This window comes from Triturus cristatus, chromosome 5_2, assembly GCF_964204655.1.
Source record: "Triturus cristatus chromosome 5_2, aTriCri1.1, whole genome shotgun sequence".
NCBI classification, from domain to species: Eukaryota; Metazoa; Chordata; class Amphibia; order Caudata; family Salamandridae; genus Triturus; species Triturus cristatus.
In genome coordinates, this window is record NC_140588.1 from 713,711,161 (window position 1) to 713,730,712 (window position 19,552).

General features: G+C 40.0%; 1 protein-coding gene across 1 annotated transcript in view; it reads right to left on the reverse strand.

Annotated features, from left to right (window-relative positions):
• Window positions 1–19,552, reverse strand: part of LOC146829166 (connector enhancer of kinase suppressor of ras 2-like) — a 1,989,112-nt gene that overhangs the window by 1,663,089 nt on the left and 306,471 nt on the right. The window contains exon 3 of the mRNA XM_085606439.1: window positions 5,202–5,404. Within this exon, the coding sequence (XP_085462565.1) occupies window positions 5,202–5,404 (203 nt within the window). The remainder of the gene's footprint in view (window positions 1–5,201; window positions 5,405–19,552) is intronic.

The window sequence follows — 19,552 nt, forward strand, 5'->3', positions numbered from 1 at the left end:
TAGGAGGTATGAGATGAAGAGAATTGGCGCTTCTAAGTGCCTGGCACCTTCCTGCTCTCGAACGTTTGGTTTCTAGGTATTTGGGTATTTTTTATGAAGAGCTTTGTGGGTAATACAAACTGTCTTCAGGTGAGATGTGATCATACCATTTAGTAACTGCGAGGAGCCTGGCAGCCACATTGAAAACTGCTCTCAGGGGGGCTCGGTGTCTTTTGATTACTTTTTCTATGACCGTAGATAGGTATGGTAGTAGGGAGATTGGTTTCTAATTTGCAAACTTGGTCGGGTCTGCTGATGGTTCCTTCAGGAGACCATTGGACGCTGACTGCTTCCAGGAATGGGTCGCAGCAAAAGCTGCAGTAGTAATAGGCGTGTGCCTGGCACCATGTCGTGCCTGGTAATATGTCATGCCTGGCACAAGGTGCATGGATGATTGGGGGACACCACATGTCCCCCCCTGGCCACTTAGTGGAGGCCCATGGGGGCAGGGGCCCTGTTAGGGGCTGCCAAAGTCCCTTTCTGACAGCCTTTCCATGGCGATGGGACCACCATAAAAAGGCTGTAGGAATTGACATCATAATCCCTATGGTGGTACCTGCGCCCAGACGGGCTCCTTGACCGCTGTGGTTCAACCGATATCCTGAAATTCGGTGGGACCACCACCGACAGCCTATCGGTGGCAGTCCCACTGATATCCTAGTGAGAGCCTTAATTATTTATTATTATTATTTATTATTAATTTACTTCCCACCCTATACCCCTTCAAACCTTACAACCCGCACCTAAGCCCTAACTTAAAAAATTAATTAAGTGGGCAATTTACATAATTAATTATCAATTAAATAATTCATAATACTTAAAACTTAGTTATTAATTAATAAAAAATAGACTACTTCCCACACTATACCTCTACAAAACTCACAACCCGCAATGACACTACAAATTACAATAAACGATTAAATAAATAAAGAATCAACTACAACATTTGCAAACTATATTAAAAAACCATTAATAATAATTATACAAACAATGTATAACATATACAATTACAACATATTCTAAAATGCATAAAAATAATTTAAGTAGATATTATTAACTACGCAGATATTTTTATAATCTAAATGAACAACATAGATATTTTTGTAAACAATATTAATGATCTTAACTACATAGATATTTTTGACCTTGATATTACTCACCTTATAAAATAGATATCCTTGTCAACAATATCTGTTTAAAATCTTGATTAAACTCAATATTTCTGCATCTCAATATTTATTTTGTCTGAATATCCCTGAACCCATTAAGTGGGCATTGTGGAACTCCAGGAATCGTCGGATCCCAAGTTAAGAACTACTTTTCTAAAGTTTAGTCATGACTGGACATTGAAGGTAATGTATGTGATTACTGGAGCATGTGGTATCTGAGTTCCAAATGTATATCATCTTTTAAAGTAAGGCTTGAAGCTCCTCTAATCTACCATTGAAGAATGACGAATACAAAGGCAACATCAATAAGCCATTAACAGGGTAAATTTACCTTCAGCCCTGGGGGCCAAGTGGTAAATGGCAAAGACCAGCAATCACATCGCCAAGTCGGTATTGACATCCAACGACAATTTCTGAATACAGTATTACAAGTGGCACTATCAGGACAACAAGGTAGTAGTGATTTGTTAGCGTGAAGTACAATGTGAATTTCTCATTTTATTAACTTCATTTGCATATTCATTTGCACCCAGTGAAACAAATGACATCCCATTAATGTATTTAGTGCAGGAAAATATATGCAAATAGATTGGCAGTGTGCTTGGTAATTCTATTCTAACACAGCAACGTTTTGGTTTGGAGATTCATTAATCAAACCGTTATCAATAGCCTAATATGTAAATGAAAGAGTTTTGAATATTCTGGTAAACACAGACTTGTGTACTGTTTGTCCTATTTAAGTAAGAATGATTTGTTTGTAAGATGAGATGATTTGATCCTAGCTTGGTTGAATACTGTTGAAAATGACCATCCTTTGCGTGGTATTTCCCCAGATTTTTACCTTCACTACTCTATTTTTGCTGAACCTATTTTGTTGGAATTAGAACTCTGCATGCTTTACTCCTGTTAACCAGTGGTAAAGTGCTAGTGCTCTCCATTCTAAACATGGCAAAATTTGTATACACCTAATTGGCACATTTAATTTACTAATGAGTCCCTAATAAATGGTACTACATGTACAGGGCCTGTAAATTAAATACTATAAGTGGGCTGCAGCGCTCATTGTGCCTCCCACTAAAGTAGCACTGTAAAAATAAGTCTCATGCCTGCCACTTCAACCTCTGTGTGCAGTTTTAAAACTGCCATATTGGCCTGGCAAAATAAACCTTATGCAAGCCCTAACCTTCCTTTATAATAATTATATGCCATCGCTAGGGTAGGCCCAAAGGCTCATGGAGAAGGGTACATAGTATTTAAAAAGTAGGACATGTGAACCTAAGGTTTACATGTCCGGTAAGTAAAAAAAAATAAAGTCTTTTTTCACTGCAGCAAGGCTACCTCTCCAATATATTATCACTGGGTTGCCCTATTATGTTCTACAGGAGATAACTTTAGTTTGAGGCCAACTAGAGAAATATTTCTTCCACTCATTTGAATATTAATTGAAAATGCTCTGTAGTTGTAAAGTCAGATTTTAAATTGCTATGTTGAAAATGACATTTTTAGAAAGTTGGCATTTTTGTGCCGAAACCAAATGTGTCTTACTGCCAATGTCCAATGTCACATGGCTGTTAAAGTCTCTTCAGTGGTGTGATGTATAGTCCTTCCAACTAAAGGTCCATGGGTTTGGGGAAGGGTGCTCTTCTCCTGAATAGGATGACCTAGGGATGTAACAAATCCTTCTTACGCTTCAAAGGGTAGCCTGAGGGAAGCCCCTTCCTGACATCAGAAGTTGCTAGCCCTGTCACTGGCAAATTCAGCCTACTCCTAGGTCTGACTACCCTTTGTATCCCTAGGCACACAGAAGCCAAACCCAGGGAAAAGGGAGGAATTGGCCATGCACAAGTAAAGTGCATGTCCCACTTTTTAAATACACTGCATCGTGGACTATCTTAGGGATGACTTATATGTAATAAAAGGAGGGTTTAGGTCTGGCAAAAAGGTTTATTTTGCCAGGTCGAAATAGCAGTTTTAAACTGCACATAAAGGCTGCAATAGCAGGCCTCAGACGAGTTTAAGGTTAGACAAAGGGGGTGATCCCCCCACACACAGGCTGGTACTGGATATAAAACTGCACCTCTCATCAGAACACTCCTGGACCTGTGGAGATTCAGAAGGACGGCCCTGTTGTATGAAGCCTGAAGTAAGACTGGACCAGGTTGCCTTAAATGTGACACAAATAGTGATGCCAAAGGTCAGCTTGCTGACCTCCTGTTTGAGCTACAGGGACACAACAAGCTTCCAGAGGCCTTTGTCTGCACCTGTGTAGCTGACCAGTATGAACTGGACCTGCCTAAACCCTGCTGCTGACCCCTGCTAGAGTGAACCCTAACTCCGAGAGGTGCCCTCCAGGTCCTCCACTCTTGCCTGGTGTTAGAGTGTAAGCATCCAAATCCACAACTTTAAGAACTGGACTCTAAGTGAAAAACCAAAGGCCTTGGGGTCTTTTTAATTAAAGGAATTTCTCCGGTATCATCACAAGCGACTTCACCAATGTCAGTGCGGGAACCATATCCGACTGCCAGCAAGAACTTCCCAAATATAGACCCCAGACTTTCCCATCCAGAGCCCTTTGTGTCAACACCAACTCCCTTCAGTGCAAAGTTCTGATTGTCAAACAGCTCTTTGCACGGACAATGACTCCATCATCAATGTAAAGTTCTAACCGAGGCTTGGGACTTCAGCAACCCGCCGTAGACAAGCCCCTCATCAGTTCCTGCCTGCAGCCTGACCGCCGACAACCACTTCTCCAATTAGAAGGTAAACTTCCCATTGGGATGAACATGGCTCTTGTATCTGACCCACATCTATCACTTTTGACTTTGACCTTGTCCAGCACCACCAGATAACCTCAATTGGTGCTTTATAGTGCTAATCCTACTGGACAATTTAAAAAGTCATATTTCCGGGTCTACATATTTGAATCGTGTTATTTTGATGTCATTTTATTTATTAAAATATTCTCTATTTTTCTAAATTAGTTTAGGATTTTTCTTGTGTTGTTTCACATTTTATTGCACTTTGAGCACTGCAGAAATACTTTACAGATTGCCTCTAAGTTATCCTGACTGCTTTTGTGCCAAGCTGCCAGAGAGTTAAGCACAGTTTTATCAAGTGACTTTTGTGGTTCTTTCTAGTTTAATACTACTAGAAACTAGCACATATTGTGTGCAATAACAGTTTATGGGTGTTATTCTTGCGTGAACTGTCCAAGTTATATTTTCTTTTTATCTAGCCTTCCATATTTTCATTGGATTTATTTATGTTCCCGATAAATTATTAGGGACAAGGATAAATCTAGATGCTACCTGTGTAAATCTTGGATATCTTCAGAGCCTACCACATTGCTTTGTGTTTTTGCATTTTAGGTCAGTTCAGTGATCAAATTACCCAATCACCAAATAAAGCACTTCACTTAATAAGACTTTTTGGGGCAGAAGCCTGATAGACAAAGATTGAAACAAGCACTGACAATGCCAAAGATCTGGCTTTAGTGTACCAATGCACACTAACAAATGTATGTATGCATTGTATGCACAAATGCTGTTGATCACATTAAAATCTCCCCTGTTATCTTTGCCAGTGCTGGAGGAAAAGTATCAAAAAATAATTGCTTTCTGTTTAGAATGCATATGGAAGATAAAGGCCTTAATGTGACAGATAATGGATAATTGAGAGTATGTGTCAGAAGTACCATAGTTCTGCATGCATTCCAATTCAAACACTTCTTGCAAGACGGAAATACACCAAATAACCAAGCATGAGATGAGAAAGTAATAGTCCCCTGGGTGAAACCAAATCTCACACTATGTACTCTTTTAGGAATTGACAATAACACATCTCACAGGAAGCTGCACTGCCAAACTGGACTTAAAAATGGAATGAGAGTGTCAATGCAAAATAAATATGGAGTGAAATAGGTCAGAAGAAGACAAGCTAAAACACATTATTAAGATTTTCATGCTAGATAATTCAAATAACAATACTATTTACCTGTCCAGCCAGGCCAGTAAATTCTTGGCAGCACCAATCAGATCAACAACAGAGGTAAGGAAATCATTTGGCAGTCGTCTGGAGGCTCTGCCATCGTAGTGGCCACTCCTCCGTCTACCCGTTATAAAGTTCTGTAGATTTTTGGCGGAGGCATTGAGCTTATGAGAGAGAGTTCTCAGGTTTTCTGTCTCCAAACCATAATTCTGAAATCACGAAAAAGGAGCGATTAGAATATGTCATCTTGAACAAATAGCAATGTATGCATTTATTTGAATCAGAATGGTGGGGGGGTATGAAACAGCATCACAGAAGAAAGTTGTAATCACGTAGTTTGCAAACAAATTTCCAATGTACAATTTCAGCGTCTCCATATAGGAAGTTGTAAATTGCATAAATATTAAAGAAGTTGATTCACTCCAGCAATTGACACACTTTTGCAATTTGACTGATGCTTGAATTATGAAATACTACTTGATTAGAAGTAAAAGCAATGCTCCCCTATCCCTGCCCACCATCAATGCAATCAGACTGCTTGCTTATTATGCAGACCACACTAGATCTAATGTTCCCTCATCGAAACTCTTTAGTTGAAAAATACCCAAGTTGTCTAAACTCAGATTCTACTTTGTATGAACAGCATCAGAAATGCAATAGATGCAGATTATTGCAATAATTGCTGAATTCTTAGGAAAACAAGGCCGCATGAGCAGATTTTGGAATGCAAGACTAGAACGCCTGTTCTCTAGGAATGTTTGATGCCATTCTAAGAGTTGACCTATTCCTGCCTCATCCCAGTCTCCCATCAATAAGTCCTTAAGAGCATGCTGATAAAAAAGACCGGAACATGATTGCCGGCCAAACAGGAGAAAGATGTTGAAGCTGTCATCTCTGATGACCACAAAATGGGTAAACAATGTTTCGCATTAGTGAATAGATTACAAATATGTGGGGTACATAGAAATAAATATTAGGTGGAGATTGTTGTTGTCCACTTCAGAGACAGCATATGCAGTGTTGATTTCAACACTCACAGACATGGGCAGGATCACACATTTTTTGGTCAATGCTATTGCATGTCTTTGGTGGGAAATACAGCAGTGTTTGGTATACACATCTTTTACCACCACACCATGAGAGGATATTTAGGAAGGTGGCAATATGTGACAAGAAAATGTGTGGATATTTGAGAATATAGACTGCAGTTGACATCTAACAATGACATAACAAATAAAAGAATACAATAGAACAGCAGGTAACTGAACCTAACAACAATAATAATATGCAATAATGCAATAATAAACAGCAACATAACAATTACATAGCATAATGGCACAATACAACACACAATGAAAAACACCAATAAAGCGGCACTGCAGGGCATCGAGATTCACAAAGCACCATACGTCAAAAATATACCAAAACAAAGAAGGAAAACTGTGCAACATACCAATGCAACAACTACAGTTTAGCACAAAACAACAGCACAGCAATAACAACACCATCCCAGCACACTGCAATAACAAAATAACAGCGCAGAAAGATCATACCAGAACAACACAATACAGTAACAAAAGAACACAATAACAAAAGACATTAAACGTGTAATTATGTTGTGTTGTTATGTTAGGGTGTATTGTTTTGCTGTTATAGTTTTGCGCTTGTGATTTTTGAGTTGTTGCCATAAGTTGAAATTAGGATGTTTTGTTGTATCGCTGTGCTATTGTATAGTGGTATTATGTTGTTTTCTGATGAATAGTTGTCCTGTGTTACTGCATCATTGTCCTGTGTTTGTAGTATTCTCTTTTTCTGTTCTTCTTGTGTTGTGTTGCACTCTGTTTTCTTGTGTTGGGTTGGTGCACTTATTATTTTCTGTTGCCGTTTTGATGTATTTTATTGCTATTTCTTGTTTGTATTTTTGTAGCTTGTTTATTATGTTATGTTGTGTCATTTTTAAGTTACATTGTGTTTTTGGTTTTGTGTTGTTTTGTTTGGTTGTTCTGCTGTGTTGTTGCTGTAATTACTTGTTTTATGGTGAAACTGTGTTGCATTTTGTTGTCTTGGATACTCAAGATTTTGTGTAACTTTTTTAATGCATTCTTCTGTTGATGTTTTGGTGCAGTGTGTTGTTTAATCGCATACGACTTGTGCAGCTCTACCATTTACATAATATTGAATCGAAAACGATGCCCCATACCAGGCGTTTTAAGAGCACCCTCAGAGGTGGCTTTATATGATCCAGCTTCAGATTGCTTGAAGGATGAAAAGCTGTTTAAAAAGGGTCCAAAATGGCTATCAAAATAGTGGATCTATTACATCCCTTGTGACTCACATATGAATCTTGTATATGCTGTTGGGCAATATGGTTAGGGGAACAAGATGTTCTTTTTCCTAATTACAATAAATAAAGTACAAGATGTGGCCATTTATCATCAGAAGCGCATTGCTTTAGCTAGAGTTTTCAGCTTGAGATTAATAGGTGAGTCTTAGATGTAACATTAGAACATTGTCCCATTGATCCTGGTAGACACACAGAAGTGCAATGTTGCTGAATAAGCAAAGTGAAAGATGGGACCATTTGTGGTTTGTGTAACAAGTAAGCAGGTAGATGACATACTAGATCGGCCGAAGAGTAAGTATGTCAGACTCATTGCTCCCTTGTAATCACTTAAATAAGTATTGTTAACGGCAAGTCGATGGTAGAGTTACTTGTGAACAATATTAACTGCCCTCTTCTAGTTCCTTCAGTGTTATTCAGTTCTACACTTTTACAGTCATTCACACAAGTTTAAATCTTTCTGCATGTATACTTCCTTTAATTCTAGCAGCTGACAGGGTTATTCTCCTCTAGAATAAAACAGCAATTGACTCTTCGGGTCACAAAAGGTTATTTATACATTAAAATAAAGGTAAGCAATTTGTGATTTATCATTTCACAAAGTAAATTTACGTGTGAGTAATTTCCTTAGTAGCAGTGCTTGCATTGTTGTGGTGATGTGTTGCAGTCTCTGGAATGGTCATGTTATGTGATGCCATTTAGAATGTGATCTTTGGCTTGCTTGGAATGTGCTGAGTGACAGTTGCCTTCAGTACCTTGATGGTGCTTGGGACGGCTCTCTGTACATCCTAATAAATATCATCATTTAACTATAACCGGCCTGCTCCATACTTCACTGGCGACAGGAGATGGGATATGAGTCTACACGTTTTATTTTGGACTCTACCACGGAGCCTGATGACACTAACTGAACTTCAAGTGAGACTTTAATGTTTCCAGTTATGCTTCGTGAGTAAAGGTGTCTTGTGCTACTGCCTTCAGCCAACTGTGAGTAATGGTTTTTTTTCATTCTGGGACATGTTCTATTTTTGGCGTTTCTTCACGGTGACAGGCATACAGAGAGCCGTGCCCGTATTTTGTTAATTGTACCCCGAGTCACCTTGAACTTTGAAAAAGACTCACACCTCATGGAAAAGTTAACGTGAATCAAAGGTGACGGATTTGGGGGTCGCAAGCATAAATCTAACAGTTATTGCAGCGCGCGACGTAGCGCGAGAGAATTCTGTACCTGCTCTCGAGGCGCGAGTAGGATCCATCTTCTAGACCCAGCTGGAACGCATGCGCGATGTGCATTATGCTGATGCGCACAGCTTTCGTGCGTCATACGCAGACGGCGTTTTTACGGTTTCCATGACTACAAGACACAACGAAGCAGAAACGCTCCGCAAATCTTTATGCGATCAGTTTGAGAGGTCGTCTTGCGCTGACACGCACAGCTGTTGTGTGTGGAAATCCTCACCGATAACGGCGTTCAATTTGTTTCTCACGAAATGACTACATTTTTACATTCTTGTAACATCAAACACACAAGGACTCCATTTTACCATCCTCAGAGTAATGGGAAGACTGAAAGGTTCAACAGAGTAGTAGTGTAATGTGTACAAGCGGCTTTTAGATCCAGGTCCTGTGTTTTTCAAGCTGTTAAGGATCTAGTATGGTCTTATCGCACTTCGCCTCATGTGGCTACCAATTTCTCACCCTTTGAAATGATGAGAGGTAGAAAGGCTCCCTCTCAAGTTTACCCTTTTTGGATGGTCAAATCATTTCATCTTGGTTGTGACATGGGGTGTAAGTGGGATTCTGCGAGGAAAACCTCGAATGAAGTCTCTTCAAAATCTTGTAAATTACCCTCCACAAAAAGCTCACTTAAGCTCAATGTAGGAGACTGGGTTAGAATCAAAAATCCAGTTTCAGTGAGAAAAGGTTATTCAAAATTTCTTGATTCGTTACAAATTGTTGATATGCGTAAAAATGCAGTTAAATTGTCTAATGGGAATTGGTGGAGCACTTCGCGTGTTGCAAAAGATCCTTGTATTCCCCGTGAGGTTATCAAAATCAAACCGGATAATGTGGGAAAAGATTGTGTTAGGAAAAGCTCTGGGATTTGTGCAAGACCACGAAAGTTGCAAGATTATGTTTAAAGTTTATTCAACTTGTGTTTATATTGAATTTTATGCTTTTCTCTCTTTCTTTTATTTTTCTTCATTTATCTTCCTCTTTTTCTTTTATCTTGTTAAAGGGGGAGGTGTGGTGATGTGTTCCAGTCTCTGGAATGGTCATGTTATGTGATGTCATTTAGAATGTGATCTTTGGCTTGCTTGGAATGTGCTGAGTGACAGTTGCCTTCAGTACCTTGATGGTGCTTGGGACGGCTCTCTGTACATCCTAAAAAATATCATCATTTAACTATAACCGGCCTGCTCCTTACTTCAATCGTTCATGAACAGAGCTGCCAAAGTACATGCAGAAGTAACTAATATAGTCTTATAGCCTGCTGCCAAAGGCTATACCGGTCGTTAAAGGCCCTGAACACAAGTTATAGGCTGATCAGCAGGAGAATGCCTATAATGAGAGAGAGGGCCTCTAACAACAATATAGCCCAAATATTGAAACATTCCACCCACTGAGGATAGACTATTCTAAGTTAACAAGGGAGAAATATGAACATTGGAATGTTGGAGCTACGGGGTTATACCAGCTATTATAAACCCGGAGCTACTCCATTGTCTTTAATATAGCTCTGAACATTCCAGTGTTCAAATATTAACCTACAGGCTCTTTTTAAAGAGTTCATTCTAATCACATTACTTTTCATATTTAGGAATGACATCAGTGGTGAGAGTGAAAACCCTTTAGTAATTGTTTGTGTGCTACTTTTGATTTACTTGTATGGGCTGGAAAGCCACTTACCAGTCCAAATGACTCTTTATTTTCCTTTTAGCTTTTAAAACTGTAAATATAAAATCACAAAGACCTAGAAAGTGAATCTAGCCAAGGACACCAAATTTGAGAATTAAAAGTTGAGGGGAAAGATGTTGATTAAATTAATTGCCATGATAAATGGAATAAACTAGGCCCTGCTGTACATTATAAGGAAATTGCAGATCACTGAGGAGTTCTGTGACCAGAAGAACAAGGATACAGGTCGAGTTTCTAAACTCATAGAATTTTAAGGTGACTTGCTTTGAGAAATTGGGTTACTAGTTGAGGGGAGTAACCCTACTCAGGCAGCAACCACAATTCTTGCCATGGTGATACATAAGTAAACCCTAACTTAACCTGTACCTAACCTCCTGGTAGCTGGACACAAAAGTTGCCAGGCTTAACTTAGAGGCAATTTTTTAAGTATTTATAGAGTACTCAAAGAGCAATAAACTGAAAACACAACTCTGGAAAAAGCCCAAACAAATTTAGAAACATAGAGTACGTTTTCATATATGTTTTGACACCAAAACAACAAAAACCATATTGGTAGAACCGGAGATATGCAATTTTAAAGATTGAGTTAAAAAGAGTGATTAAAAGCACAAAGCTCCAGCTGTGATTATCTGGTTGTGCCAGACCGGGACAAAGTCACAAGTTCTAGCTGACTCCGACGTAGTGCAGGCTGGATACAGGGACCAAGTTAGTCCTGCAGAGAAATGCAGCTTAAATCCTAGTTGAAGAGCATTAAGCCATACACCGGTGGTCCCAAGAAGCAATAAGAGGTTTGCATCGAAGGAGCATCACCCAGCAGCGGTTCCAAACAGCTGTGAGGTGTGTGATGCGGGCTTGCATTGAGGCTGTGTTGTGCTATGTTGGTTCCGTTGAGGCCCTGTGAGGAACTGCACCTGGTTTGCATCACTCTACATCAGTTCTGATGAGACCACAACTGGGCTGTCAAAGCACCTTTTAGCCCCACTTCCAAGGGTTCAGCACTTGAGGGGCACAACTTGGGAGGTTAGGACTATTCACAGGCAGATTCCAGGTGCCGAGTTCAAGATGGCTTGAGCCTTTTCTGAGACTCTGATCAGGAAGCCAGCCAACTAGCCCTTGGAGTCACCCTGGTGGTCCTGGGTTCAAAGTGCAGATCCAGTCCTTCTCAATCAGGAAGCAGTGCAGCAGAACAGCAGGGCAGTCATTTTTGCAAGACCACAGCAGTCCTTTTTCTGAGTCTTCCACAGGTCCAGAATTGTACTGAAGACCTGGGTCTGAGGGTCTATTACTGATACCTGGTGCCCACCTTGAAATGGGAGAAGCTTCTACAGTCCACCACTTACAGAAGTGTCTGGATTTTCAGAATTGTGACTTAAAATCCTTGTTTTAAATTACAATTCTTTGGAGGCCAAAATTGACATTCCTACCTGCCCCCAATTGAAAGTTATCACATATTAAATGTGATAAGGTAACCCAATGGGATAAGGCAGGCCTTGTCGGGAGAAGCTTCTACAGTCTACCACTTACAGAAGTGTCTGGATTTTCCTGTCTCCCTGCCCTGATCCCAGCCGGTCTGGGGGCACCAAAGACTAGTGTGAAACCATTTGTGAATATGCTGAAGCAGAATCTTTGTGATGTGCAGGTTTTGTAGGTGACAGCTCCGCGCCCCTACTAAATCAGAGATGGCCCGTCCGCCTAAACCAATTCCCCCTTTGTCTCACTGTCTGGGAGTATTACACAAAGACCAACTGTCAGTTACACCTAGTCATGTGACCCAGGTTGCAGGATACAGGCTGCAGGCATCAAATGGTTAGGACAAGAAACAGCCAACTTTTTAAGTGACATTTTCAGAATTGTGACTTAAAATCCCTGTTTTAAATTACAGTTCTTTGGAGGCCAAAATCGACATTCCTACCTGCCCCCAATTGAAAGTTATCACATATTAAATGTGATAAGGTAACCCAATGGGACAAGGCAGGCCTTGTCACAGTGAAAAACTAATTTAAGAGTTTTTCCACTAACCGGGCATGTACAAGTAAAGTACGTGTCCCACATTTTAAATACACTCCATCATGGACTATAGGCTGTTTAGGGCCTATCTTAGGGGTGACTTATATGTAATAAAAAGGAGGGTTTAGACCTGGCAAAAGGTTTATTTTGCCAGGTCGAAATGGCAGTTTGAAACTGCTCATAAAGGCTGTTCAAGTGGGATGCACAATCAGTGCTGCAGGCCCACTAGAACCATTCAATTTGTAGGCCTTGGGTAAGTTGGCCACCATTTTACTAGAGGCTTACAAGTAAATTAAATGTGCCAATTTAGTGCAAGCCAGGTTTACCACATTAAAAGGAGAGAGCACAAACACTCTATCACTAGTTAGCAGTGGGAAGGTGCACAGAGTCCTAAGGCCAATATAAACGGTATCAGCAAAAATGGGAGCCTCAAGGCAAAAAGTTTGGGGAAGACCATCCTAAGGCTGATAGGTCTAACACTTGCAATATACTTTAAACTTATTAAAAAGGGTATTTTATTCCTTATAATTGTTTGTCACGAGATTACCTTTCCCTCAAACAACTTGAATGCTTGGTGACATGCTCTTTTATGTTCGCTTCAGACAGGAAGAACAAAAGTAGAATCTGTAGTGTGAACTTAACCACACCAAAAAGCAGTTAGTAGTGGGTTAGGTCAATCTGGCTCATAAATGTGTATAAGAACTGCACTACTGGGAATTAATTTCATAATGAATTTCTCTTATAATGATGATTCATAGGAAATTAGTTTTGTGTGTATGTATCAAATGCAAAAGCGACAATATACTCAACGTTGATGTTTTCAAATAGTTTTATCATTCTAATTTTTGGGATTTCGAGGTCTTTATTTAATAAAGAGAATCCCTCTTGCCAACCATTTTCATTTTACCATTTTTATTTGGACTTCTAGTAAATTGTGCCCTCCCCGTTCATCTTCTACTGTATTATAAGGTTAAACACATTTTAACAGCTATACTGCTGTTTTGTTCTGCCAAAAGTCAAACGGAAAACTGGCAATGTTTTTGTAGCTGACCTTTTCCAATATAGTATTTTGCTATTGATATTTTCATGTCACCAGCAACAGTGATTTTGTAGTGCTATTTCTAGACTTACATTCATTGCGAAAATTCGTTTTTAGGATTACAACTCCTCCAAACCAACAAAGTGGAACTCGATCCTGTGCTTTAAGATCTGACCCTCATATTTTGAAGTAGGGAACGCTAACTTTCTTACATATTAAGGAGGCTAATCTTTGAAAAATAACTTTGACACATAATATATTAGGTAAGATACCTTACAAAATGTAATATTCCAATTATGTTGACTCATTTATTATAAAATGTAAACATAGCGGTTAATGACAATGATTGTTGAAGAAATTCTATTTAGAATTTCAAAATCAAAATAATTTGGGAATTATAAGATGAATATGACTCGTTACTACGCGGGTCATTACATCGCGTACCTTCACAACGCAGTTGTTACAACGACCGTGTTGTTACCACGCAATGCCATTACTACGCAAGTCATTACATCAACTTGCAATAGATGGCGCGTTAACATTTGGAATGTATAATTTACTATTACAACTCCAGTCTACGCAACAGTAGGGAAGGTGTTGGAATAGTAAACTATACTATTCCTTATGTTAGCGCGCCATCTACTGCATGTCGATGTAAAGACTTGCGTAGTAATTGCATTGCATGGTAATAACGCGGTCGTTGTAACGACCGCGTTGTAATAGCATTGCGGTCTAATAACTGCAATGTAAAGGTTGTTTCCCTTATAAGACACTAAACAAGAATCAGTTCCCAATATTGGCACTGAGAACCACAAACCAGCATGTTGGTGAGGGTGATGGTGATGCTGTTTGTTTCTAAACAGTTCAATTTAGTGTTCACATGGAATTGCTGGGACAGGTACTTTGAAAGTACTGTGTATCCTACTATGTCAGATCTTTTCTGGGTAACAGTGATTTTAGGATGGCTACTAATGTTGTCAGATGGCTTTTGGTGATTTCAAAATGTCAGAGATTATGGGTATCCATAAATGTCACTAGAAAGACTAGGCATTGGCTTAAAAAATATCATTGATAAGTAACCAAGGCATTACCTCAACTACAGACATTTTGGGGGAGCGGGAGGGACAGAGAAGTGATATACTGCAGCACCTCATGACATTTTAAGACCAGAAAACCTTTACAGTCACACAAGGCCATAATATGAGAACTAAAGTTTGAGAGATGCTCATCCACCTGCAGCTTGTAAAAGAACAGGAAGGTAAGTCGTAGTGCCCAGGTGGCAGCATTAAAGATGACCTTCAAGCATACCTTCAGGAATAGACTCAAGACCTGGCTTTTTGAATGAGCACAGCAACCTAGCACCTGGATGCCTTCACTGGTGACAAGCCATGCTTTACAAAAGTAGATTGATTGATTGATTAACCTTCTGAAAGGCGTGAAAGAAGTAGACAGAACTTGGAGATGACCTAGAAGGACAGACCCAGAGGCCAATCCTATCCAATGACCAGTGTTATTCTAGTAAGATGTCAGCACGTACCACTAATGCTAAAGAGTGTCAATCAGAAGGAAGGATGCAGTTATTGAAAAATAAATATATTGAGACCTATGCACATCCAAGGAGTGCAACTTTACTTCCTCTGCTGGGTAAGGAGAAGGCAAAACACAGATAAATGTCAATGCTATGTGAAGTGGAAATGGATAGTTCTTTGGGAAGAAATCCAGAACACAGTTGAAGAAGCATCATGCCTGTAAAACATTAAGGACAAGATCAGAGCAAGCGAAAGCAAGGAGAAAATATCATGCAGCCAGTGTTCAGAACAAATGGCTGCCATGAAAGCTATTTTCACTAACAGGAACTTCAAGTCCAATGGATCCAGTGGTTCAAAGGTGCAGCTTGGAGATTGTAGTCAGCTGAGTACCAAAATGATTGCTTTCTTCAGGAGCTTAGCAAGACCATATATTCGGGGCAACTTCCCACTAATATATGCATGAGAAGGGACTGAACAAAGGAGGTCTTGTCCCTTGGAACCAGCAGTCCCCAGAGACCAATCATTGGATCTGTGGATGCCTGGGACCCATTAATTTCAGACCAAGGCTTCCAGTATGGGTGATGCCAGTGGGTGCCAAAATGCTTATTGTGCTGCTAAGAGTTGGAGGGTTGCATCAGAGACCACTGATGACAACCAGATGCTATGGGTGCCTTTGGGGAGGAGGCAGTGATTTTGGGGAGACTCAGCCAAAGCAATTGGCATGTAACAGCGAGTCAAGCCTTACCAAATGCACCTCGTTCTATATTGAGCACATGGCCCATGCCTCCCACAGCTGTAGCACCCAAACATGCAAATCAGAACACTGCACAGCTAAGTAAAAGACATGAGCTATACCGGTCGTTAAAGGCCCTGAACACAAGTTATAGGCTGATCAGCAGGAGAATGCCTATAATGAGAGAGAGGGCCTCTAACAACAATATAGCCCAAATATTGAAACATTCCACTCACTGAGGATAGACTATTCTAAGTTAACAAGGGAGAACTATGAACATTGGAATGTTGGAGCTACGGGGCTATACCAGCTATTATAAACCCGGAGCTACTCCATTGTCTTTAATATAGCTCTGAACATTCCAGTGTTCAAATATTAACATACAGGCTCTTTTTAAAGAGTTCATTCTAATCACATTACTTTTCATATTTAGGAATGACATCAGTGGTGAGAGTGAAAACCCTTTAGTAATTGTTTGTGTGCTACTTTTGATTTACTTGTATGGGCTGGAAAGCCACTTACCAGTCCAAATGACTCTTTATTTTCCTTTTAGCTTTTAAAACTGTAAATATAAAATCACAAAGACCTAGAAAGTGAATCTAGCCAATCACACCAAATTTGAGAATTAAAAGTTGAGGGGAAAGATGTTGATTAAATTAATTGCCATGATAAATGGAATAAACTAGGCCCTGCTGTACATTATAAGGAAATTGCAGATCACTGAGGAGTTCTGTGACCAGAAGAACAAGGATACAGGTCGAGTTTCTAAACTCATAGAATTTTAAGGTGACTTGCTTTGAGAAATTGGGTTACTAGTTGAGGGGAGTAACCCTACTCAGGCAGCAACCACAATTCTTGCCATGGTGATACATAAGTAAACCCTAACTTAACCTGTACCTAACCTCCTGGTAGCTGGGCACAAAAGTTGCCAGGCTTAACTTAGAGGCAATTTTTTAAGTATTTATAGAGCACTTAAAGAGCAATAAACTGAAAACACAACTCTGGAAAAAGCCCAAACAAATTTAGAAACATAGAGTTCGTTTTCATATATGTTTTGACACCAAAACAACAAAAACCCTATTGGTAGAACCGGAGATATGCAATTTTAAAGATTGAGTTAAAAAGAGTGATTAAAAGCACAAAGCTCCAGCTGTGATTATCTGGTTGTGCCAGACCGGGACAAAGACACAAGTTCTAGCTGACTCCGACGTAGTGCAGGCTGGATACAGGGACCATGTTAGTCCTGCTGAGAAATGCAGCTTAAATCCTAGTTGAAGAGCATTAAGCCATACACCGGTGGTCCCAAGAAGCAATAAGAGGTTTGCATCGAAGGAGCATCACCCAGCAGCGGTTCCAAACAGCTGTGAGGTGTGTGATGCGGGCTTGCATTGAGGCTGTGTTGTGCTATGTTGGTTCCGTTGAGGCCCTGTGAGGAACTGCACCTGGTTTGCATCACTCTACATCAGTTCTGATGAGACCACAACTGGGCTGTCAAAGCACCTTTTAGCCCCACTTCCAAGGGTTCAGCACTTGAGGGGCACAACTTGGGAGGTTAGGACTATTCACAGGCAGATTCCAGGTGCCGAGTTCAAGATGGCTTGAGCCTTTTCTGAGACTCTGATCAGGAAGCCAGCCAACTAGCCCTTGGAGTCACCCTGGTGGTCCTGGGTTCAAAGTGCAGATCCAGTCCTTCTCAATCAGGAAGCAGTGCAGCAGAACAGCAGGGCAGTCATTTTTGCAAGACCACAGCAGTCCTTTTTCTGAGTCTTCCACAGGTCCAGAATTGTACTGAAGACCTGGGTCTGAGGGTCTATTACTTATACCTGGTGCCCACCTTGAAATGGGAGAAGCTTCTACAGCCCACCACTTACAGAAGTGTCTGGATTTTCAGAATTGTGACTTAAAATCCTTGTTTTAAATTACAATTCTTTGGAGGCCAAAATTGACATTCCTACCTGCCCCCAATTGAAAGTTATCACATATTAAATGTGATAAGGTAACCCAATGGGATAAGGCAGGCCTTGTCGGGAGAAGCTTCTACAGTCTACCACTTACAGAAGTGTCTGGATTTTCCTGTCTCCCTGCCCTGATCCCAGCCGGTCTGGGGGCACCAAAGACTAGTGTGAAACCATTTGTGAATATGCTGAAGCAGAATCTTTGTGATGTGCAGGTTTTGTAGGTGACAGCTCCGCGCCCCTACTAAATCAGAGATGGCCCGTCCGCCTAAACCAATTCCCCCTTTGTCTCACTGTTTGGGAGTATTACACAAAGACCAACTGTCAGTTACACCTAGTCATGTGACCCAGGTTGCAGGATACAGGCTGCAGGCATCAAATGGTTAGGACAAGAAACAGCCAACTTTTTAAGTGACATTTTCAGAATTGTGACTTAAAATCCCTGTTTTAAATTACAGTTCTTTGGAGGCCAAAATCGACATTCCTACCTGCCCCCAATTGAAAGTTATCACATATTAAATGTGATAAGGTAACCCAATGGGACAAGGCAGGCCTTGTCACAGTGAAAAACTAATTTAAGAGTTTTTCCACTAACCGGGCATGTACAAGTAAAGTACGTGTCCCACATTTTAAATACACTCCATCATGGACTATAGGCTGTTTAGGGCCTATCTTAGGGGTGACTTATATGTAATAAAAAGGAGGGTTTAGACCTGGCAAAAGGTTTATTTTGCCAGGTCGAAATGGCAGTTTGAAACTGCTCATAAAGGCTGTTCAAGTGGGATGCACAATCAGTGCTGCAGGCCCACTAGAACCATTCAATTTGTAGGCCTTGGGTAAGTTGGCCACCATTTTACTAGAGGCTTACAAGTAAATTAAATGTGCCAATTTAGTGCAAGCCAGGTTTACCACATTAAAAGGAGAGAGCACAAACACTCTATCACTAGTTAGCAGTGGGAAGGTGCACAGAGTCCTAAGGCCAATATAAACGGTATCAGCAAAAATGGGAGCCTCAAGGCAAAAAGTTTGGGAAAGACCATCCTAAGGCTGATAGGTCTAACACTTGCAATATACTTTAAACTTATTAAAAAGGGTATTTTATTCCTTATAATTGTTTGTCACGAGATTACCTTTCCCTCAAACAACTTGAATGCTTGGTGACATGCTCTTTTATGTTCGCTTCAGACAGGAAGAACAAAAGTAGAATCTGTAGTGTGAACTTAACCACACCAAAAAGCAGTTAGTAGTGGGTTAGGTCAATCTGGCTCATAAATGTGTATAAGAACTGCACTACTGGGAATTAATTTCATAATGAATTTCTCTTATAATGATGATTCATAGGAAATTAGTTTTGTGTGTATGTATCAAATGCAAAAGCGACAATATACTCAACGTTGATGTTTTCAAATAGTTTTATCATTCTAATTTTTGGGATTTCGAGGTCTTTATTTAATAAAGAGAATCCCTCTTGCCAACCATTTTCATTTTACCATTTTTATTTGGACTTCTAGTAAATTGTGCCCTCCCCGTTCATCTTCTACTGTATTATAAGGTTAAACACATTTTAACAGCTATACTGCTGTTTTGTTCTGCCAAAAGACAAACGGAAAACTGGCAATGTTTTTGTAGCTGACCTTTTCCAATATAGTATTTTGCTATTGATATTTTCATGTCACCAGCAACAGTGATTTTGTAGTGCTATTTCTAGACTTACATTCATTGCGAAAATTCGTTTTTAGGATTACAACTCCTCCAAACCAACAAAGTGGAACTCGATCCTGTGCTTTAAGATCTGACCCTCATATTTTGAAGTAGGGAACGCTAACTTTCTTAC